This window comes from Myxine glutinosa, chromosome 5, assembly GCF_964187855.1.
Source record: "Myxine glutinosa chromosome 5, kmMyxGlut1.1, whole genome shotgun sequence".
Classification (NCBI taxonomy): Eukaryota; Metazoa; Chordata; class Myxini; order Myxiniformes; family Myxinidae; genus Myxine; species Myxine glutinosa.
In genome coordinates, this window is record NC_136265.1 from 58,018,468 (window position 1) to 58,037,644 (window position 19,177).

At 43.6% G+C, this 19,177-nt stretch overlaps 1 protein-coding gene across 1 annotated transcript in view; it reads right to left on the minus strand.

Moving 5' to 3' along the window:
* Positions 1-329: 329 nt before the first annotated feature.
* Positions 330-19,177, minus strand: part of LOC137428595 (uncharacterized) — an 80,573-nt gene continuing 61,725 nt past the window's right edge. Inside the window, 4 exon segments of the mRNA XM_078777304.1 lie at positions 330-370; positions 472-1,788; positions 2,921-3,025; positions 14,450-14,512. Of these exon segments, the coding sequence (XP_078633430.1) occupies positions 330-370; positions 472-1,788; positions 2,921-3,025; positions 14,450-14,512 (1,526 nt within the window).

Genomic DNA, 19,177 nt, shown 5'->3' on the forward strand with positions numbered 1-19,177 from the left:
CTGCTCTCAAATGTTGTATTTGTGTGCTTACCCCTCTCTCCCCATCATGTCTACCACTCCCCTTATTATATGTTTTACGTGTCTCTTTGATTTTTTTGTGTGATTAATGTTAGGTCTTTCACGAGCCTCGATCCCGTATCCAAAATAAGAAAATAAAAAAAAGTGAAGAAAAAAAACTTTCTCCGTTTGTTGTTTTTCTATTCCAGGGAGTCATGGTCTTTCACCTCACCCCTCTATTTTGATCTTATTCCAGTTGTTGCGGCTCATTTTTAATTTTTTGTCACCTTCCTCTTCTTCCTCTGCTGTTTGCCTAATCTTTCTCCTCGTTATCATTTGCTGTTCTTACTATTGGTCTCCTGTGTGAATGTTTCTGATGTTGAAGCAAGTATGAATAAGTCGTAAAAGCCTTGCTGCATAAAGAACACTGATGTGGCTTTTCTCCTGTGTGAATCGTTTGATGTTGACGCAAACGTGCTGGACTTATAAAAGCCTTGCTGCATAAAGAACACTGATGGGGCTTTTCTCCTGTGTGAACCGTTTGATGTTGACGCAAATGTGATGGAGTAATAAAAGCCTTGCTGCATAAAGAACACTGATAGGGCTTTTCTCCTGTGTGAATCGTTTGATGGAGACGCAAGTATGATGAAGTAGCAAAAGCCTTGCTGCATAAGGAACACTGATGGGGCTTTTCTCCTGTGTGAATCGTTTGATGTCGACGCAAAAGTGATGGAGTAATAAAAGCCTTGCTGCATAAAGAACACTGATAGGGCATTTCTCCTGTGTGAATCGTTTGATGTTGACGCAAGTATGATGACGTCGTAAAAGCCTTGCTGCATAAAGAACACTGATGGGGCTTTTCTCCTGTGTGAATCGTTTGATGTAGACGCAAGTATGATGACGTCGTAAAAGCCTTGCTGCATAAAGAACACTGATGGGGTTTTTCTCCTGTGTGAATCGTTTGATGTTGACGCAACTGTGATGGAGTAATAAAAGCCTTGCTGCATAAAGAACACTGATGGGGCTTTTCTCCTGTGTGAATCATTTGATGTAGACGCAAGTATGATGAAGTGCCAAAAGCCTTGCTGCATAAAGAACACTGATGTGGCTTTTCTCCTGTGTGAATCATTTGATGTAGACGCAAGTATGATGAAGTGCCAAAAGCCTTGCTGCATACAGAACACTGATGGGGCTTTTCTCCTGTGTGAATCGTTTGATGTCGACGCAAAAGTGATGAAGTCGTAAAAGCCTTGCTGCATAAAGAACACTGATGGGGCTTTTCTCCTGTGTGAATCATTTGATGTCGACGCAAAAGTGATGAAATAGTAAAAGCCTTGCTGCATAAAGAACACTGATGGGGCTTTTCTCCTGTGTGAATCTTTTCATGTTGACGGACATATGACGAATCAGCAAATGACTTGCTGCAAAACGAACACTTGTCCGGCTTGTCTCCTGTGTGACGTTTTTTATGTTGACGCAAATGTGATGAATCAGAAAATGCCTTGCTGCAAAACGAACACTTGTACGGCTTCTTGCCCGTGTGGATTGCTTGATGTCGTTTTAAAGATGACAATGTTATAAATGATTTGTCACACAAGGAACACTTGTGTTGTCTCTCATTTCCTCGGATATTCTTGAGGGGCTCTGTACAACGCTTACATCTGCGTGTGAAAGACACGCCGCCAGGTTCGTCAGTTTCTTGACAAACACTCCGAGTCGGGGGCCGATTGAAAACTTCCGTGTCAAACCACTGGGAACAGTTTGAACAAGAAACCAGTTTCGTTTGTTTCCCTGCAAAGACAAGTCACAAAAATCATCATTAATTCGCACCAACTTTACAAAATTGACATATATTTCACTCAAATTAGATTGAAGATTGGCCCCAAATATGCTCAATAAGATTGAACAGGAAAGATTCAAAAATAGAGGAATTGCGCATCTCCCCAAATGAATCAGACATTTACTGATCACACACAAACGATCTTTTCAGAGGTTGCTCCGATCATTCTGGACAGTGTGTCGCAATCAGAGGCTTGCTCCCACCATGTGTTAATGGTTGTGGCATCAGTTTCTCCTTGCTTCCTATGGTGGTTAACATACTTTGATGAACATTCTGTTGAATCCATCCATTGTTCTCCGTGTCCCCCAACACAGAATGACTTTCATAACTTTTCTATCTGTAATATCTGGAAAAGAGACGAAGGACAAAGGGGTACCAGCCCTCTCGGAGAAACAATACTCTGCTTTTCTCTGAAAAGTGTTCATTGGCAATATGAAGAAGAATCAAGGCGTGGCGAGGCCTGTTGGCGAATGCCCAGTGTACATGCTCCTGTTTGCCATCTCTCGTGGGCATGTCATTCGGGATGGTGAGACTCTTTAAAATGTTAATTTACGAAATAAATACGCAAGTTGGCTGGTTTATCCATTCAGAGAGGTACTGTGAGTAGAGAGGCAATACTTTTCCAGGTGTCAACACCTTGCTTTTTGCTATATTTTAACTTTGCTTGAGGTGGGAATTGTGGGGATTTACGAATGCGTGGCAGTGACGAAGCTCTAGCATCTAGCCTCTCTCCTTATTTGGTTTGGTTCAAGAGCAACATGCATTGTGAATGATGATGTATTTGACCCGAATAGTTTTACAGATTAATTCCTCCTCTGAAACACACGTTTACCCTGAACACCTCAAACAAATATAGTGATGCTTCAATATGCAGAGAGGAATCCGTTATTAATGAGCTGGGTCATTTTAACATGGCCAAAAGTCACCATGTGGCCTTAAAAGACAAGTGCAACAGCATCTCTCACAACCTCCTGTGCAATGCAGACACACACACACACACACACACACACACACACACACACACACACACACACACACACACACACACACACACACACACACACACACACACACACACATGACTTTCTGTAACTGGAACAAGCAGAATGTTGTTGTGGTTGAGACCTTTCTCTTGAGATCGTGAGTCATCCTCAAACTCAGATTCCACCTTCACTTTCACAATCAATTCTGAAAAGAAAAACATCACATTAAAACTGAACTTTATATTTTTCAAGTTTCTAAGGCTTATGGAGCATCTGCTACAAACTTGCAAACATACACATCAGACTTTTTTAATCCGATCAAAACCGGAGAAACAGTTCCGCTCCCTGGGAGAGGGCGAGGTTGGGGTTCTCCAATCTTATATTCTTGCATTTCCCAATGATGGAGCTCATTATGCTCTTGGGAACTTTAAACACTAGAAATTGTTTTATACATCCAGGTAATGGGTTCCAAATTTCATCAACGGCTTGTTTCCGCATTCTTGAGTGTTATTTTGAAAACCGTCGAAATCACGTTGGTGTCTGTTCATCCGTCCACCCGTCCGTCCACCCAAAATATGTTGGCACTCATATCTCAAGGGCTCCACATTAAAACTAGCTCGAACTTGGAATATACATTGGCCAATAGGTCTCGTTAATGGTGTTCGAAACAAATTCCACCTGAGTGTTATAGTTTTTGCTTCATTAAATATTTTTATATACAAGCGTGACTCGGCGCGCTCCGCGTGCCTCACCACGTGTCGTTTCAGAGGGATGGGAATCTTTGACCATTTCAGTGTCTTTTGGGTCTTCATGGTGTTTTGGGGCTTTGGGGTGTTTTGAGTCTTCGGGGTCTTCAGGGTCTTCAAGGGTCTTTGTGGTCTTCATGGTGTTTTGGGTCTTTGGGATGTTTTGGGTCTTCGGGGTGTTTTGGGTCTTCGGGGTGTTTTGCGTCTTCGGCGTATTTTGGGTATTTTGGGTCTTTGGGGTCTTTTGTGTATTCGGGGCCATTTGGGTCTTCAGGGTCTTTTTGATCCCCAGGGCTTTCAAGGGTATTTTTGGTCTTTGGGGTGTTTTGGGTCTTCGGGGTATTTGGGGTCTTTGAGGGCATTATGGGTCTTTCAGGGTATTTTGGGTCTTCAGGGGTCTTGGTGGTATTAAGGGTCTTGGGGGAATTAAAGGGTCATCAAAAGTCTGAGGGGTCTCAGTAGTCTAAACGTAATTAAGAGGGTTAAGAGGGTGTTAATAATTTATTTTGAAGAAGAAGACCTTTTGGTCCATACATAACCATATACGTTTGCTCTGTTATAATATGACTAGTGGGGTCACCCGTGGGAATCCCACGGGCATGGATGTGTGTGATATTTGGACATCTTGAGTTTGATGCTGCACATTCCGTTTTACAAAATGATTACTGGCAATTTATCAGATCCACAAATGATGTAATCTCCACAATGTATTTACTTCTGATAACATGTGAATGCATGTGCATGCAAATGGGAAATACAGTTTGAAATGTGTGATTACATCTCATGTAAAATGTGACTTCAAGAGCTCAAATCCTCTCCCTCCCCGCCCCCATCATGCACACTGCACCAGGGAGTGGATCACCCACAGGGGAGTGGGTCACACACACGGGGAGGGGGGGGGGGGGGAGTGTGTCACACAAACACACACACTCACCTCTTTTTTTCATTTCTGTTACTCACATTTCTGTGTCTCTCTTCGACACGCGTGCACACACACACACACACACACACACACACACACACACACACGTGGGAGTGGGTCACACACACACATGGGGTAGTGGGTCACACACACACATGGGGTAGTGGGTCACACACATACACACATGGGAGTGGGTCACACATACACACACACACATATACACATCCACACATATACACATATGCACATACACACACATATATACACATGCATATATACACACACACACATGTACACACACACACACACACACACACACACACACACACACACACACACACACACACACAATCTCGGCAATTTGCCGTCTGTGGCGATACGTGAACGAAGCTTCGCCCCTCTCCCAACATTGTTGACTACGTATAAGTTAAACATTTCATCGTGACGATGGAAACGTCCGACGCGATTTCTTCATAAATCTCGGCAATTTCCTGTCTTTGTACTTGGGCGGTGTAAGATATATCGTGCCGTGAAAAGCCGCAATTATTTAATATATCTCGGCAATTTGCTGTCTGTGATGATACGTGAACGAAGCTTCACCCCTTTCCCCACATTATTGTGACGACGTATAAATTAAATATTTCATCGTGACGACTGTCATCAAATGGAAAAGTCCGCCACAAATTTTGAAAATATCTCGCCATTTTCCCGTCGGTTATTTTAAGCGGTGTATGACAGCCCGTGCCGTGATTTTTTTTTCATATATCTCGGCAATTCCCCAGGTGTGCGTGAATGTTATCAATTATTGCTGACACCGAATCTAAAACCATCGATAAAAATGAAATCAGATGGTGAGTTATAGTGGAGATAAAGGTGTGAGAGAGTGTCAATGGCCTTTATGTTATAGGCCTTTGAAAATGCATTTCGTTCTATAAACGGAAACTTTAATCGGATTTTATTCCGGGTTTTTTCAACCGAGTCCAAAACCATGTTAGCGACTGTGAAAAATGAAATGAGATATCGAATTAGAGTTGAAATAAAACTGTGAGAGAGAGCAAGACACCATGGGCCGAACAAAACAGGCTTCAAAGCTATGTGAGTAAATAAAATGGTGGATATTTGTTTTTGAAGCCTCTTCCAGAATGGGTGGAGCTACTCTCTCAAAGAAGGAAGCCACACCCCCGGACAGATGTTCAACAGACAGAATCACCTCCGGAGAATATAATAAAGATATATAGAAAAATTAATGTAACGAAATATACAGTGTATACACACTTTATACCCCTTTAATATTGTTATGTCGGAGGGTAAAGGAATATCTAGGGCCAGGTAGATCTGTATAGGTAACATGCTTCGACTGTCGCGACAGGGAATCTACCCTATAATAAGTTCTATGTGTAGTCCGGTTTGTCGGGATGAGCTGTATTGATGTCCCCGCTACGAGGGAGCAGGGCGTGCCAAATGGTACAGGGATTATGGATAAGATTCCTTTGTTCGTCGTCCCCTCTGTCGTCAAACCTGTGTCCCTTATGGCAACGCACTCATTTGAACACTTAGATAGGTCCTCAGTGCACTCATTAAATAATTCCCCTCCCTTACCACAAAGACTTTGGAAAATGGGCAGGCGGCCAGGCCGGGGCACCGCCAATGGGGCCGCAACCAGCCACACCACCAGCGGGCCTAGCAACCAGCCTCGTGGCAGGATAGCCACGCCCAGGGAGCGGGGGATTGGTTGGAGCGGGAGGCACTCGACAAATGGGAGAAAGCCAGCAGGTGCGAACGTTCTAGAGGTCGAGAGACGAGGCTCCGGTTGGAGAAAGAAAGGCCGGACGTCACAGGGCGAGCAGTAAAACTGCCAGCTCGCCGGGATTGCGCTCTCTTCTCTGCTGGCCTGGTCTGATTTGTGTCCTTCCTTCCTCCCACGCTCTTGCCGTTCCTGTCTCTTTGTGTCTCGTGTTGGAGATCCACCTCGTGTGGAGATCGCTAGCCCTGCGTTGGTGCTTGGAGCGGTGCTCGGTCCTTCTTGGTGCTTTTGGTGCTGGGAGCAAACTCACCTCATGGGCGGTTGACGAGGAGCCTGGAGTGGGGCGTTGGCTCAGGCATGGCAGAGCGCATGGGCGAAGCGGACGGAGGGTTTCCTCGCGCCGGAGCTTGGAGCCGCGTTGGATGGTGAACAAGACTGCACACAGTTAAGACGCACCACATTTCACACGTCCACAGCGGACAGTTATTTTTGCAATTCATTCCACTGTCTCGTATTTGGAAGTCGGTGTGCGGGATCCCGATTTAGGACATTTTATTACTGGCGCGTATTTCCCTGTCCCAAGATTCCTTGTAAATAAATCCTTGCATTATTTTCCCTTTCCATTCAACATGTTGTGATCGTTGAGTTAATTCCCCTGCTGGATCGGAGCTGTGGTTGGATCGCTATAGGTAAGCGCTTCCGCCTCTTCCTCTTCACTTCTTCCTCCCGCGGTTTATGGCCGAATCCATATTTGGTCCTCGCCTCAATTAAAGCCGGTTGGTCATTCGCGAGCCCTGGTATTAACCGGAGGGTATTCGCACGACAATTGGTAGTCAGGAGTGGGATAGAACGCTGTTATAAATTTGGTGTCAAGAGTGTGGAGAATTTGGAAACAAAATTTTCGTAGTCGGAGGCGATAAATTTGCATCGTCGATCGGTGTGCGGGACGCAAACAGGGCGTCAGTTAAAATTTAAATTTTATTCCTGGTAAAAACCGCGCGGGAAAGCAACCTCTTCCTAACGGATGGAGGAGGTGGGAAATATGGAAGAAAGGATGGAAGATGCGGGAAGCATTTGGGGTGAGTCGGGTGTGCAGTCACGTGAAAAAGTAAGTACACCCCATGTAAAGTTTTGACTTTTTCAACATATTTCAACATACAGCTATTTGATGTTCATTTCAACAATATTGACCGGCAAAGGTGATTTTATATAACAAATATCATGAAACATTTACATTTTTTGGTCCATTGTATAATTTAAACAAACATAAATGCAAATTTCGCATGTGGAAAAAGTAAGTACACACCTACATTTATCACTACTTCAAATACCTAAAATTTGAATCAGGTGCACCAGCTCAGGTGCAAATGATTAGAACATCTTTAGAGAGGATCTTGGAGGAACCTGTCTTATTTAAACCTCAGACATTCAGTTTGGTTTGCTCTTTGTTGTTGAAGTGTGCAGCATCACCATGCCTAGATCAAAAGAGCTCTCTGAGGCCTTCAGAAAGAAGGCTATAGATGCCTATGAGTCTGGGAAGGGATTTAAAAAGATCTCCAAACAATTTGAAATCAATCATTTGACTGTCCGGAAGATCATCTACAAGTGGAGAAGATTCCAAACAACTGCCAACTTGTTCAGGCCAGGCCGCCCCAGCAAGTTCAGCCCGAGAGCAGACCGCAAGATGCTGAAAGAAGTCTAATAACCCCAGAATGTCATCACGGGACCCACAGGTAGCTCTTGCCACTGTTGATGTCAAAGTGCACGTGTCTACCATGAGAAAGAGGCTGCACAAATTTGATCTACATGGGAGGTGTTCCAGGAGGAAACCTTTGCTGTCCAGAAAGAACATCAGGGGAAGACTAAAGTTTGCCAATGAACACCGAGGCAAAGACCAGCACGTCTGGAGCAATGTGCTCTGGACAGATGAGTCAAAGGTGGAGCTATTTGGCCACAGTACCAGAAGACATGTTTGGCGAAAACTAAAGACAGCATTTGACCACAAGAACCTGATACCAACTGTAAAGCATGGTGGGGGAAATATTATGGTTTGCGGCAGCTTTGCTGAATCAGGGCCTGGGCAGCTCACCATCAAAGAATCCACTATGAATTCCTCATTGTACCAGAGGGTGCTTGAGGATAATGTGAGGCCATCTGTCGGAAAGTTGAAGCTCAACCGAAGGTGGACCTTGCAACATGACGATGACCCTAAACATACCAGTAAATCCACCAAGGCATGGCTGAAAAGAAAGAAATGGAGGGTTCTGGAATGGCCAAGTCAAAGCCCGGGTCTAAATTCCATCGAGATGTTGTGGGGGGATTTGAAACGAGCTATGCATGCAAGAAACTCCTCAAACATCGAACACCTGAAAGAATTCTGCATGGAGGAGTGGGCAAAAAATTCTCCCAGTCGATGTCAGAGACTGGTCGACAGTTATAAGAAACGCCTACTTGAGGTTGTTTCTGCCAAAGGGGGCAATACCACTGATTTGAGCCAAGGGTGTACTTACTTTTTCCACATGCAAAATTTGTATTTATGTTTATTTAAATTATGCAATGGACTACAAAATGTAAATGTTTCATGATATTTGTTATATTATATCACCTTTATCCATCAATATTGTTGAAATGAAGATCAAATAGCTGTATGTTGAAATATGTTGAAAAAGTTAAAACTTTACATGGAGTGTACTTACTTTTTCACGTGACTGTAGATGGGGGGGTTGAGCATAGTGATGTAACTTCCCCCGCTGTAGTGACGGCCCCCATAGACAACCAGGCCTTAATGCAATTTATGGCGCGATTGGAAAATAAAATTGATGGAATGAAATGCGAATTGAAGGGAGAGATGGGAGAAATGAACAATAAAATGGAGGCTCAGAGTGAGCAAATGGAGGGAATGAAAAATGAATTGAAGGGGGACATGAAGGGGATGGAAAACAAAATTGAAGGATGGACAAAGGAATTGGAGGAAGGACGGATGAACGGTGCCAATGGGGCCCAGGAGGAGCCAAGGGTGGCAGAATTTGAATCGGAAATGGGGGGAACTCAAATTGGGAATTGCACCCAGAATGGCAAGCAAATTAAAACGGGAGACTGCTAATTTAGAGGTGAATGGGGAATGCCTACAGGAAGATGGGGAGTGCCAAGAGGTAAATGGAGGATGTTTCCCACATGCTGGCCTGGAGGTTTATCGGGACCAGGTGGAAGCCCTTCAATTCATTTTTCATTCCCTCCATTTACTCACTCTTAGCCTCCATTTTATTGTTCATTTCTCCCATCTCTCCCTTCAATTCACATTTCATTCCATCAATTTTATTTTCCAATCGCGCCATAAATTGCATTAAGGCCTGGTTGTCTATGGGGGCCATCCCTACGGCGGGGGAAGTTCCATCACTATGCTCAACCCCCCCCCCCCCCATCTACATCTGACTCACCCCAAATGCTTCCCACATCTTTCATCCTTTCTTCCATATTGCCCACCTCCTCCATCCGTTAAGAAGAGGTCGCTTTCCCACGCGGCTTTTACCAGGTATAAAATTTAAATTTTAACTGACGCCCTGTTCGCGTCCCGCGCACCGAGCGATGATGCAAATTTATCGCCTCAGACTACGAAAATTTTCTTTCCAAATTCTCCGCACTCTTGACACCAAATTTATAACATGGTTCTATCCCACTCATGACTACCAGTTGTCGTGCGAATACCCGCCGGTTAATACCAGGGCTCGCGAATGACCAAACGGCTTTAATTGAGGCGACGACCAAATACGGATTCGGCTACAAACCGCGGGAGGCAGAAGTGAAGAGGAAGAGGCGGAAGCACTTACCGATAGCGATCCAACCGCAGCTCCGATCCTGCAGGGGAATTAACTCAACGAACACAAGATGTTGAATGGAAAGGGAAAATTGTGCAAGAGTTTATTTACAAGGAATCACGGGAGAGGGAAATACGCGCCGGTAATAAAATGTCCTAAATCGGGATCCTGCACACTGTCTTCCAAATACGAGACAGGGGAATGAATTGCAAAAATAACTGTCCGTCATGTACGTGTGAAATGTGGTGCGTCTTAACTGTCTGCAGTCTTGTCCACCATTCAACATGGCTCCAAGTTCCGGCGTGAGGAAATCCCCCGTCCGCTTCGCCCACGCGCTCCACCAGGCCCGAGCCAACACCCCACTCCAGGCTCCTCGTCGACTGCCCACGAGGTCCGTTCGCTCCCAGCACCAAAAGCACCGAGACCAAAAGCAGCACCAGCACCAAAAGCACGGGAGGAAGGAAGGACACGAATCAGCCCAGGCCAGCAGAGATGAGAGCGCAATCCCGGCGAGCCGGCAGTTTTACTGTTCGCCCTGTGACGTCAGGTCTTTCTTTCTCCAACCAGAGCCTCGTCACTCGACCTCCAGAACGTTCGCACTTGCTGGCTTTCTCCCATTTGTCGAGTGCCTCCCGCTCCAACCAATTACCCGCTCCCTGGGCGTGGCTATCCTGCCACGAGGCTGATTGCGAGGCCAGCTGGTGGTGTGGCTGGTTGCGGCCCCATTGGCGGTGCCCCGGCCTGGCTTCCTGCCCGTTTTCCAAAGTCGTTGTGGTAAGGGAGGGGAATTATTTAATGAGTGCACTGAGGACCTATCTAAGTGATTAAATGAGTGCGTTGCCATAAGGGACACAGGTTTGACAACAGAGGGGACGATGAACAAAGGAATCTTTTCCATAATCCCTGTACTATTTAGCACGCCCTGCTCCATCGTAGCAGGGACATCAATACAGCTTATCCCGACAAACCGGACTACACATATAAATTACAGGGTAGATTCCCTATCGCGACAGTCGAAGCATGTTACCTACACAGATCTACCTGGCCCTAGATATTCCTTTACCCTCCGACATAACAATATATTTTAAAAAAAATTCGAACATGCTTGCTCAATGGCCTAATGGATAAAGCATCAGACTCCCAAGCTCGGATTGTCGGTTGAAATCCCATCTGGGTTGAATCTTTTTTTCCCCTTCCTTCTTCAAGTCTTTTGTTTTGTCTTGAATAAAGTCTTGTGCAATGAACAAATGCATTTTGTTCGTATTTAAAATATATCTTGTGAAAAATGCCAGGGGCATAAAAAGGCCCCTTTATCTGGTATGTGCCATGTGGCAAACTATAGAAAAGAAGGGACATTCTTGGGAAAAATGCCGGCAGCACAGAAAAGGCCCCTTCATATGTGGTACTTGCAGGAGTACCCCGCGATGCAAAGCGAAAAGACACATGAACATATTTGAAATGAGGGCAAATATAATGGAAAAGCATTTACATCCAAATCAGAATCCATCACAAATGTCAAATCATCATTTTACCTTTTCGTTGAATATGTGCTGCCGAATGTTGATCAATCAAAGTTGATCACGTTTCTGAGTAAAGTATGATGACGTTCAGGAAGAGGAAGAAGCCTTACCACCAACTTTGACCGCTTCCGGAATTTTTATGATTATTTGTGTTCAAATGTCTGTTAATTGTTTTAAATTTATTTATGCGAATGTGCACTTGTATAAACAGAGACATGACAGAAGTAAATAGACACCAGTTCATACAAAGAGGTGCTAATTTGATTCATACACCTGCATGAAGAAGTAAATGAATTTTATTTGCCAGATGTAGGGCACACCCTAATATGAACTTTTCCAGAGCATTACTTGGTTCCTCCTCAGAACACACAGGGAGTCCAGCATGCACACAAGATTTTTGAATGCCCCTTATTTTGTTTTGTTTGGCATTTTCTACAAGCTATGGAATGTCCCTTCTTTTCTATAATGTACTTTGCCACATGGAGCATACTACATAAAGGGGCCTTTTCTATGCCCCTGGCATTTTCCCAAGAATACTTATTGATGCAAGACATTTAAAGTTTTCATTTTTAATTTGTTTATAAAAAAAATTCCCCCAAAAATTGCACTTTGACATTGAGGGGTTTTATGTGCAGATCAGTGACAAAAGATATCTCCATTTAATCAATTTTGAATTCAAGGTGAAACACAAGAAAATGTGAAAAAGTCAAGTGGTGTAAATAAGTCATTCATATTCCTGTGTCTCACTTTCAGGCATGATTGTCAGTGGGCAAACCACATTTCAAAGTTGGTTTCCAAAGCCAGCAGCCGATTGGGCTTCCTGCATCATGCAACATCCTTTCTTGGCACACCTGCACTCATATCCACAAACTCGGCCTTCATCTGAGGCTTGATGGAGTACTGCTCTCCCCCTGGGAAATCGGTGCCCCTGCCTCACACCTTGCTAAGCTTGACGCCAATAGAACCAAGACCTTCAATATTATTGGAATCTACTGTGACGAAGATGAGTCAGTGTGCCTATCGCTTTCCCATCGCAGACAGCTTGGTCGTCTCTCTGTCTTCTAGGGTCTCCTTTCTGGTCTTGCACCCTCTGCTCTTTCCGTGCTTTGTTCCCCCCAGGTTTCTGCAGGGTACACGCAGTCCACCATAAACCCCCTGCTGGTGAAACTACATTAATCAAGATCATGATTCACCCCTGCTCATTATCTCCACCACCAAGGGTGCATGGAGGTTATGTTTTCACCCCTGTCTGCTTGTTTGTTTGTTTGTTTGTGAACAAAATATCTCAAAAAATTGTGGATGGATTCGGACGAAATTTGGCAGAGATGTAGCGACGTAGCGTATGTCACAAGGACGAAATGATTAGATTTAGGTGAAGATCCAGATTCGGCTACTAGAATTTTTAAAGTGAATCTTCACCATTGGGAGGTGGGGCCAGAAACGACACAAAGTAGGATATCTCAAAAAGGAGTGGACGGATTTGGACGAAACTTGGTGGAGCCGTTGGATGTGTGACAAGGATCAATTCGATTTTGGTGAAGTTCTAAACATGGATTCGGATATGAGAATGATTTAATTACCTTCGCAAAAGCGGAAGGTTATGTTTTGATCGCTGTGTATTTATTTGTATGTCTGTGTGTGTGTGTGTATGTTATTCGCATAACTCAAAAAGTATTCAACCGAATTGCATGAAATTTGGTGGGATGATTGGTTATTATACGGGACACATTTGATTAGATTTTGGGAGCAATCGGGTCAAAGGTCAAGGTCAAGGTCACGAAAAGGTCAAAATCGTATTTTTACCAAGTACAGAACAGTAGCTGCGGCGAAGGTATGCGCTCTACCGAGTGCCCGTTCTAGTTTTTTTCAGTGTTGCTTCACCATTGGGAGATAGGGCCAAAAACTATACATTGCAGAATATCTCAAAATGTTATGGATGGATTTGGACGAAACTTGGTGGACAGGGTGTGCATGTGTGACAAGGAAGAATCGATTCGATTTTGGTGAAGACCTGAATATGGATTCAGATATGATTTAAAAAATTATTTTTAAGTGATTCTTCACCATTGAGTGATATGGCCAACAAGGCGGAGGTATGCTCTCTGCTGAGTGCCATTCTAGTTTGTTCTTTTTTCCCCACCTCTGGAACCAACTTCCACATTTTCTTCAATCGCATTGTCCTCTCCAAGTCTTCAAGACAGCTGTTCACCACCATCTCAGATCATACCCCATCCAAAACCATGATATTTTCCACACCGGCTAACCTCCTGACCCCCCAACCCGCAACCAACCGGCCATCCTCAACCCCATCTCCCTCCAAACTTCCAGTTTTTCCTTCATGACAGTTTGCTTCTGTATCCATCTTGTCCACTCCATGCATCCTCTCCTGCCCCCCATTCCTCTCCACACCCATTATTTGTCCAGGTCTTGCTCTATTTTTTCCTTCAACCCTGCTGTTGGCGTTTCCCCCCTCTATATACTGCTGCGTCTTGATCTGTTCAGTGTTCTCGCTCTTTCATGAGCCTTGACATTGCAGGAAAAACAAACATACAAAAATAAAGTTAAATTTAAAAATAAATAAATAATTCCATGGTTTGCAAATCCAACTACAATATACCCTTCCATTTTTTACTCTAACTTTTGCAATCAACACCATCTCAACAACACAAAATCATTAATAATAAATGATCAATAATAATTCACATGAACATTGCATTGAACCAATACACTGCCCAACAGTCACTCATAAAGCAATTATGACTGCCCCCTGATTAGCATCAACCAGAAACTTCAATTGGCAAAAAAACAAAACATAGCGTTCTCATTTTATCGTAAAAAATAACTAAAAAGAACTACAACATGAAGATTGTTGTCGTTCAAACCTTTGTCGAACGAGGAAGACTGGTCCAGCCACTCGGACTCCACCTTCACAGCCACAATAAAATCTGAAAATAAAACATCACACTCGAACTCAATTTTAAGGAGCATTTCTCAACAGTCATTATCAGAATATTGTATAGAAAGTCTACACCCCCTTTCAAAGTTTTTCACCTTATGTTGCTCTTTAGCCTGGAATTAAATTGCATTAAATCAGACGTTTTCCAATTTATTTACATATCGCAACCCACAACTTCCAAGTGAAAAACAAATTATGCAAATTTCAGAAAATTAATAAAAAATACAAAACTAGAATTTCTTAGTTGGATAAGTGTCCACCCCCATATAATAGCAATTATAAATTAGCTCAGGTGTAACCAAGCACCTTCAAAATCACACACCAAGTTCATTAGCCTCCACCTGTGTTAAATTGTAGTGATTCTGATTATTTCAGCATCGGGGGAAGGGGAGGTCTCTTGTGGGGCAAGCTCGAGAACGCACGTCCGAGTCGGCGCTGCTCTGTCTGTGTCAGTATCTTGTATCCCATCAGGTCTGACTTTCCGAGATCCCTTGTTTATTAGTCATCTTAGCTTGTCGGAGTGTCGTGCGGGGCGTGGAAGTTAAATTTAACACTTGCATTTGGACACCACACATACACACACTTTGTTTTATATATTACGCTTGCGTGATTATACATACTAGCGTGACTCGGCGCGCTCCGCGCACCTCACCACACGTCGTTTCAGAGGGGTGGGCATCTTTGACCATTTCGGTGTCTTTTGGGTTTCATGATGTTTTGGGTCTTCAGGGCCATTTAGGTCTTCAGGATCTTTTGGATCCTCTGGGCCTTCAATGGTATTTTGGGTCTTTGAGGTGTTTTGGGTCTTCTGGGTCTTCAGAGGCTTTTGGGTCTTAAGGGTCTTCGGTGTCTTTAAGGGTATTTGGGACTTTTTGGGTCATCCGGGTATTTTTGGTCTTCGGGGTGTTTTGGGTCTTCGGGGTGTTTTGGGTCTTCGGGTATTTTGGGTCTTTGGTGTGTTTTGGGTCTTCGGGGTGTTTTGGGTCTTCGGGGTGTATTGGGTTTTTGGGGTGTTTTGGGTCTTCGGGGTGTTTTGGGTCTTCGGGGAGTTTTGGGTCTTCGGGGAGTTTTGGGTCTTCGGGGAGTTTTGGGTCTTCGGTGTGTTTTGGGTCTTCGGGGTCTTTTGGGTCTTTGGGGTGTTTTGGGTCTCGGGGTCTTTTGGGTCTTCGGGGAGTTTTGGGTCTTTGGGGTGTTTTGGGTCTTCGGGGTGTTTTGGGTCTTCGGGGTGTTTTGGGTCTTCGGGGTGTTTTGGGTCTTCGGGGTGTTTTGGGTGTTCGGGATGTTTTGGGTCTTCGGGGTGTTTTGGGTCTTCAGGGGTTTTGGTGGTCTGAAGGGTCTTGGGGAAATTAAAGGGTCATCAAAGGTCTGAGGGTTCTCAGCAGTCTTCACGCAATTAAGAGGGTTAATCAAGAGGGTGGTAATTTTATTTGAAGAAGAAGAAGAAGACGACGTTTTAGTCGCATCTGAACACATGCAGACCGACGTAACCATATACGTTTGCTCTTTTATAACAAAAAGAAGATACACACGACTGGATGCGAGGATGTTACAAAATAAATACCATTTAAGTCGTCAATCACATGGTGAAAGTTATAATGTGGTAGAAACTACACTGTGTTAAAATTAATTGAACTGTTCAGTGCAGTGTTGAGAACAGCCATGCCATGATGGGGAGGTGGGGGAAGCCAGCCGGCTCTCCCGCGTGAAACATTTGTGGAAGGATGTGTGGAGTTGGTTTATTAGTCAGGTTCACTATGTTTTTTCGTTCAAAATCATGGTAGATTAGCAAACCTATACATTTTTGGAAACGTTATTACATGGAAAATCTGAAAATCAATGTTTACATTTGCCAATTCCGACCAATTCGATTCGACCAATCGACCAATTCCATTCGACCAATCGCTTCGATCGACCATTCGACCATTCGACCAATTCGATCGATTCGATTCGATTCGATTCATCGAATTCGATTCGATCGACCATTCGACCAATTCGATTTGCCAATCAATTTGACCGACCTTTGCTTGTGTGGAACGGACTGTGAAAACGATGCGGACTATATTGTCGGATACGACACACAGGACAGTGATGACGAACTCTAAATGGCATATTCTGTAATCGTGTATGTTTGATGCCATTGACTGCCTGTGTATATTTTGTCATTGACTGCCTGTGTAGATGTGAAGTTATACTGACTGCATGTGTATATATGATTTTGCTGACTGCCTGTGTATGTTTGGTGATATGAATTATTGTGACACATTTTGATGTTATTAACTGCCTGTACAAAATGATAACATGTATTTGATTATGCAACTTATCGCGAATATAAAGACAGTATTTTGCAATTCAAAACCTTTGATTCGTGTCTTACCATTCCCCATAACACTAATTTGATACTTTCATTGGATTCCTTGTCCCTGAAAATATAGGTTTAGTATATTTTAAAAAGTTTTTAGGGTAATTAGAGGCAGAAATAGAACAAAATATGTATTTTACAGTGGCCATTTTGAAAATCCAAAATGGCCTCCATACAGGTATCTCTCCAAATGTAAACATTGATTTTTAGTTTCCTTATGCGATAACCTTTCCAAAAATGTATAGGTTTGCTAATCTACCATGATTTTGAACGAAATAGAATTTATTGACATAGTGAACCTGACTATATGGTCACAACAACCCTTGTCCTGTATTGAGGAATGATAACATCTCGTCGGGGTGACGTCGTTTCATGATTCATATTGTTACATTTGTGGGACTGTCAATCGTTTACAAAGCATGCACAGACGACGATTGGTGTTGTTTTGGGTGGATTGCGCAAGAAATGCCAGGTCAACTGTGGATCCCAAATAGGTCCTTTTCGTAATTATTTTTACTTTTTCTAAAGGTTTACCCCATATCCACTCCCTTTACTCCACGTGATTTTGACTGTTGGTGGTGGAACACAAAACAGCTTTGGAAAGGATTCAACTCTTTTTCTTTGAAGCAAGAACGTGTGGGAGGAGATAGGCAGAAGAAGAGGACGAAGAAGAGCGGGTGTTGGCGGCACGTTACAAAGAGAATCCTTGCTCGTGGCGTGAACGGCTTGAGCATGTTGGTGTGAGGGACTGGATCTCTACGAACGTTCTGAAGGATGCAGTGTGCAAGAAGCAGGTGGACAAAAAGGAAAAGGAGTTATTCCGTGGAAAAGGGCACTTCTTTGGGTCTCTGCGGGGACAATCGGTGCCTCATGCTGTGAACGGGCTCGACGTGTGCTTTACGAGGGAGTCGAACTCGATGAACTTCCTGAGCTGAGGGATTTGATGTGTTGCATGAAGGAGGTTGGAGAAAGGAATCGCAGAGCGTGATGACTGGTCCATTCACTTTGTTCCCACCAAGCCCCGCTCTGACGAGCATCGATGAATCTGACCTTCAAACAAGCCTGAACCCCATTCCATTCCCATCCTCATATCCCATTTTATTTGAATTCCATGCGAATATTTTTTTTCTTTTTTCTTTTGCTTCCCTTTCCCTTCTTGGGTTAGATAGAGGGTCTGTGTGTGTGATGTTGTGTCGGCCTTTCGTATCGGATGTATGTGGCCTGTGTTAGTTGTTACCTCTGCCACCAAAGGTGGATGGATGTTATGTTTTAACCCCTGTCTGTCTGTTTGTTTATGAACAAAATATCTCAAAGTTGTGGATGGATTCGGATGAAATTTGGCAGAGATGGAGCGTATGTTACCAGGACGAAATGATGATATTTTGGTGAAGAACCGGATTTGGATCAGGCTATTCGAATTTTTTGCAGCGATTTTTCATCATTGGGAGACAGGGCCAAAAACGATACATTGCAGAATATCTCAAAAAGTTGTGGACGGATTTGGACGAAACTTGGTGGACCGGAGGGTGTCTGACAAGGACAAATAGAATCGGTTTTGGTGAAGATCTGAATATGGATTCGGATATGAGAATTGTTGAATTTTGTCAGTGATTCTTCACCACTGAGTGACATGGCCAACCAGGCGGAGGTATGCTCTCGACTGAGTGCCGTTCTTGTTTCAGTCTGTCATGATTCATTAATTAAGTCTGTCATCGCACTTATATGATTTGCTTATTGTATCGTTTTGCATTCTTTGAAGTAAATTGTTTGTATTTCATTTTGTTTGCTTGACATTTTTCTAATCAGGTTGCAAGCTCCCCTGAGCTGCATTGTGGCAGTCTAAACTCTAGAGCCTCCACTGCTTGCATTAAAACAAAAGTTCAAGTTCCCCAAAACTGCTTGGTCAGCTTGCCGGTGTCGCGAAATAAATCCGCCCCCGTATAAACTCTCCCCTCCGGCGAATCTGCACCGGTATAAACTCGCCCCCCCCCCCCCCCCCGCGGATACGTTTCTCGCCCCCATCATAATAGAATCGCCCCCCATTCTCGTTTACATTTCCATTAAATAAAACATATTTGCTGAGCATTTTCTCAACAAATAAGGTCTTGGCGTTTCAATACGCGCATTATTTATCGTATTCTCACAATTTATATAATATACAGAAAGCAGATAAGGCATTGCGTGATTTTTAAATATAAATAATGATTATTTCAGTTGTTTAACATGAACCTGTTACTCCGAATTGAAATATAATTACAATATAATTATTGAAGACTCACACATATTGAGTGCAGA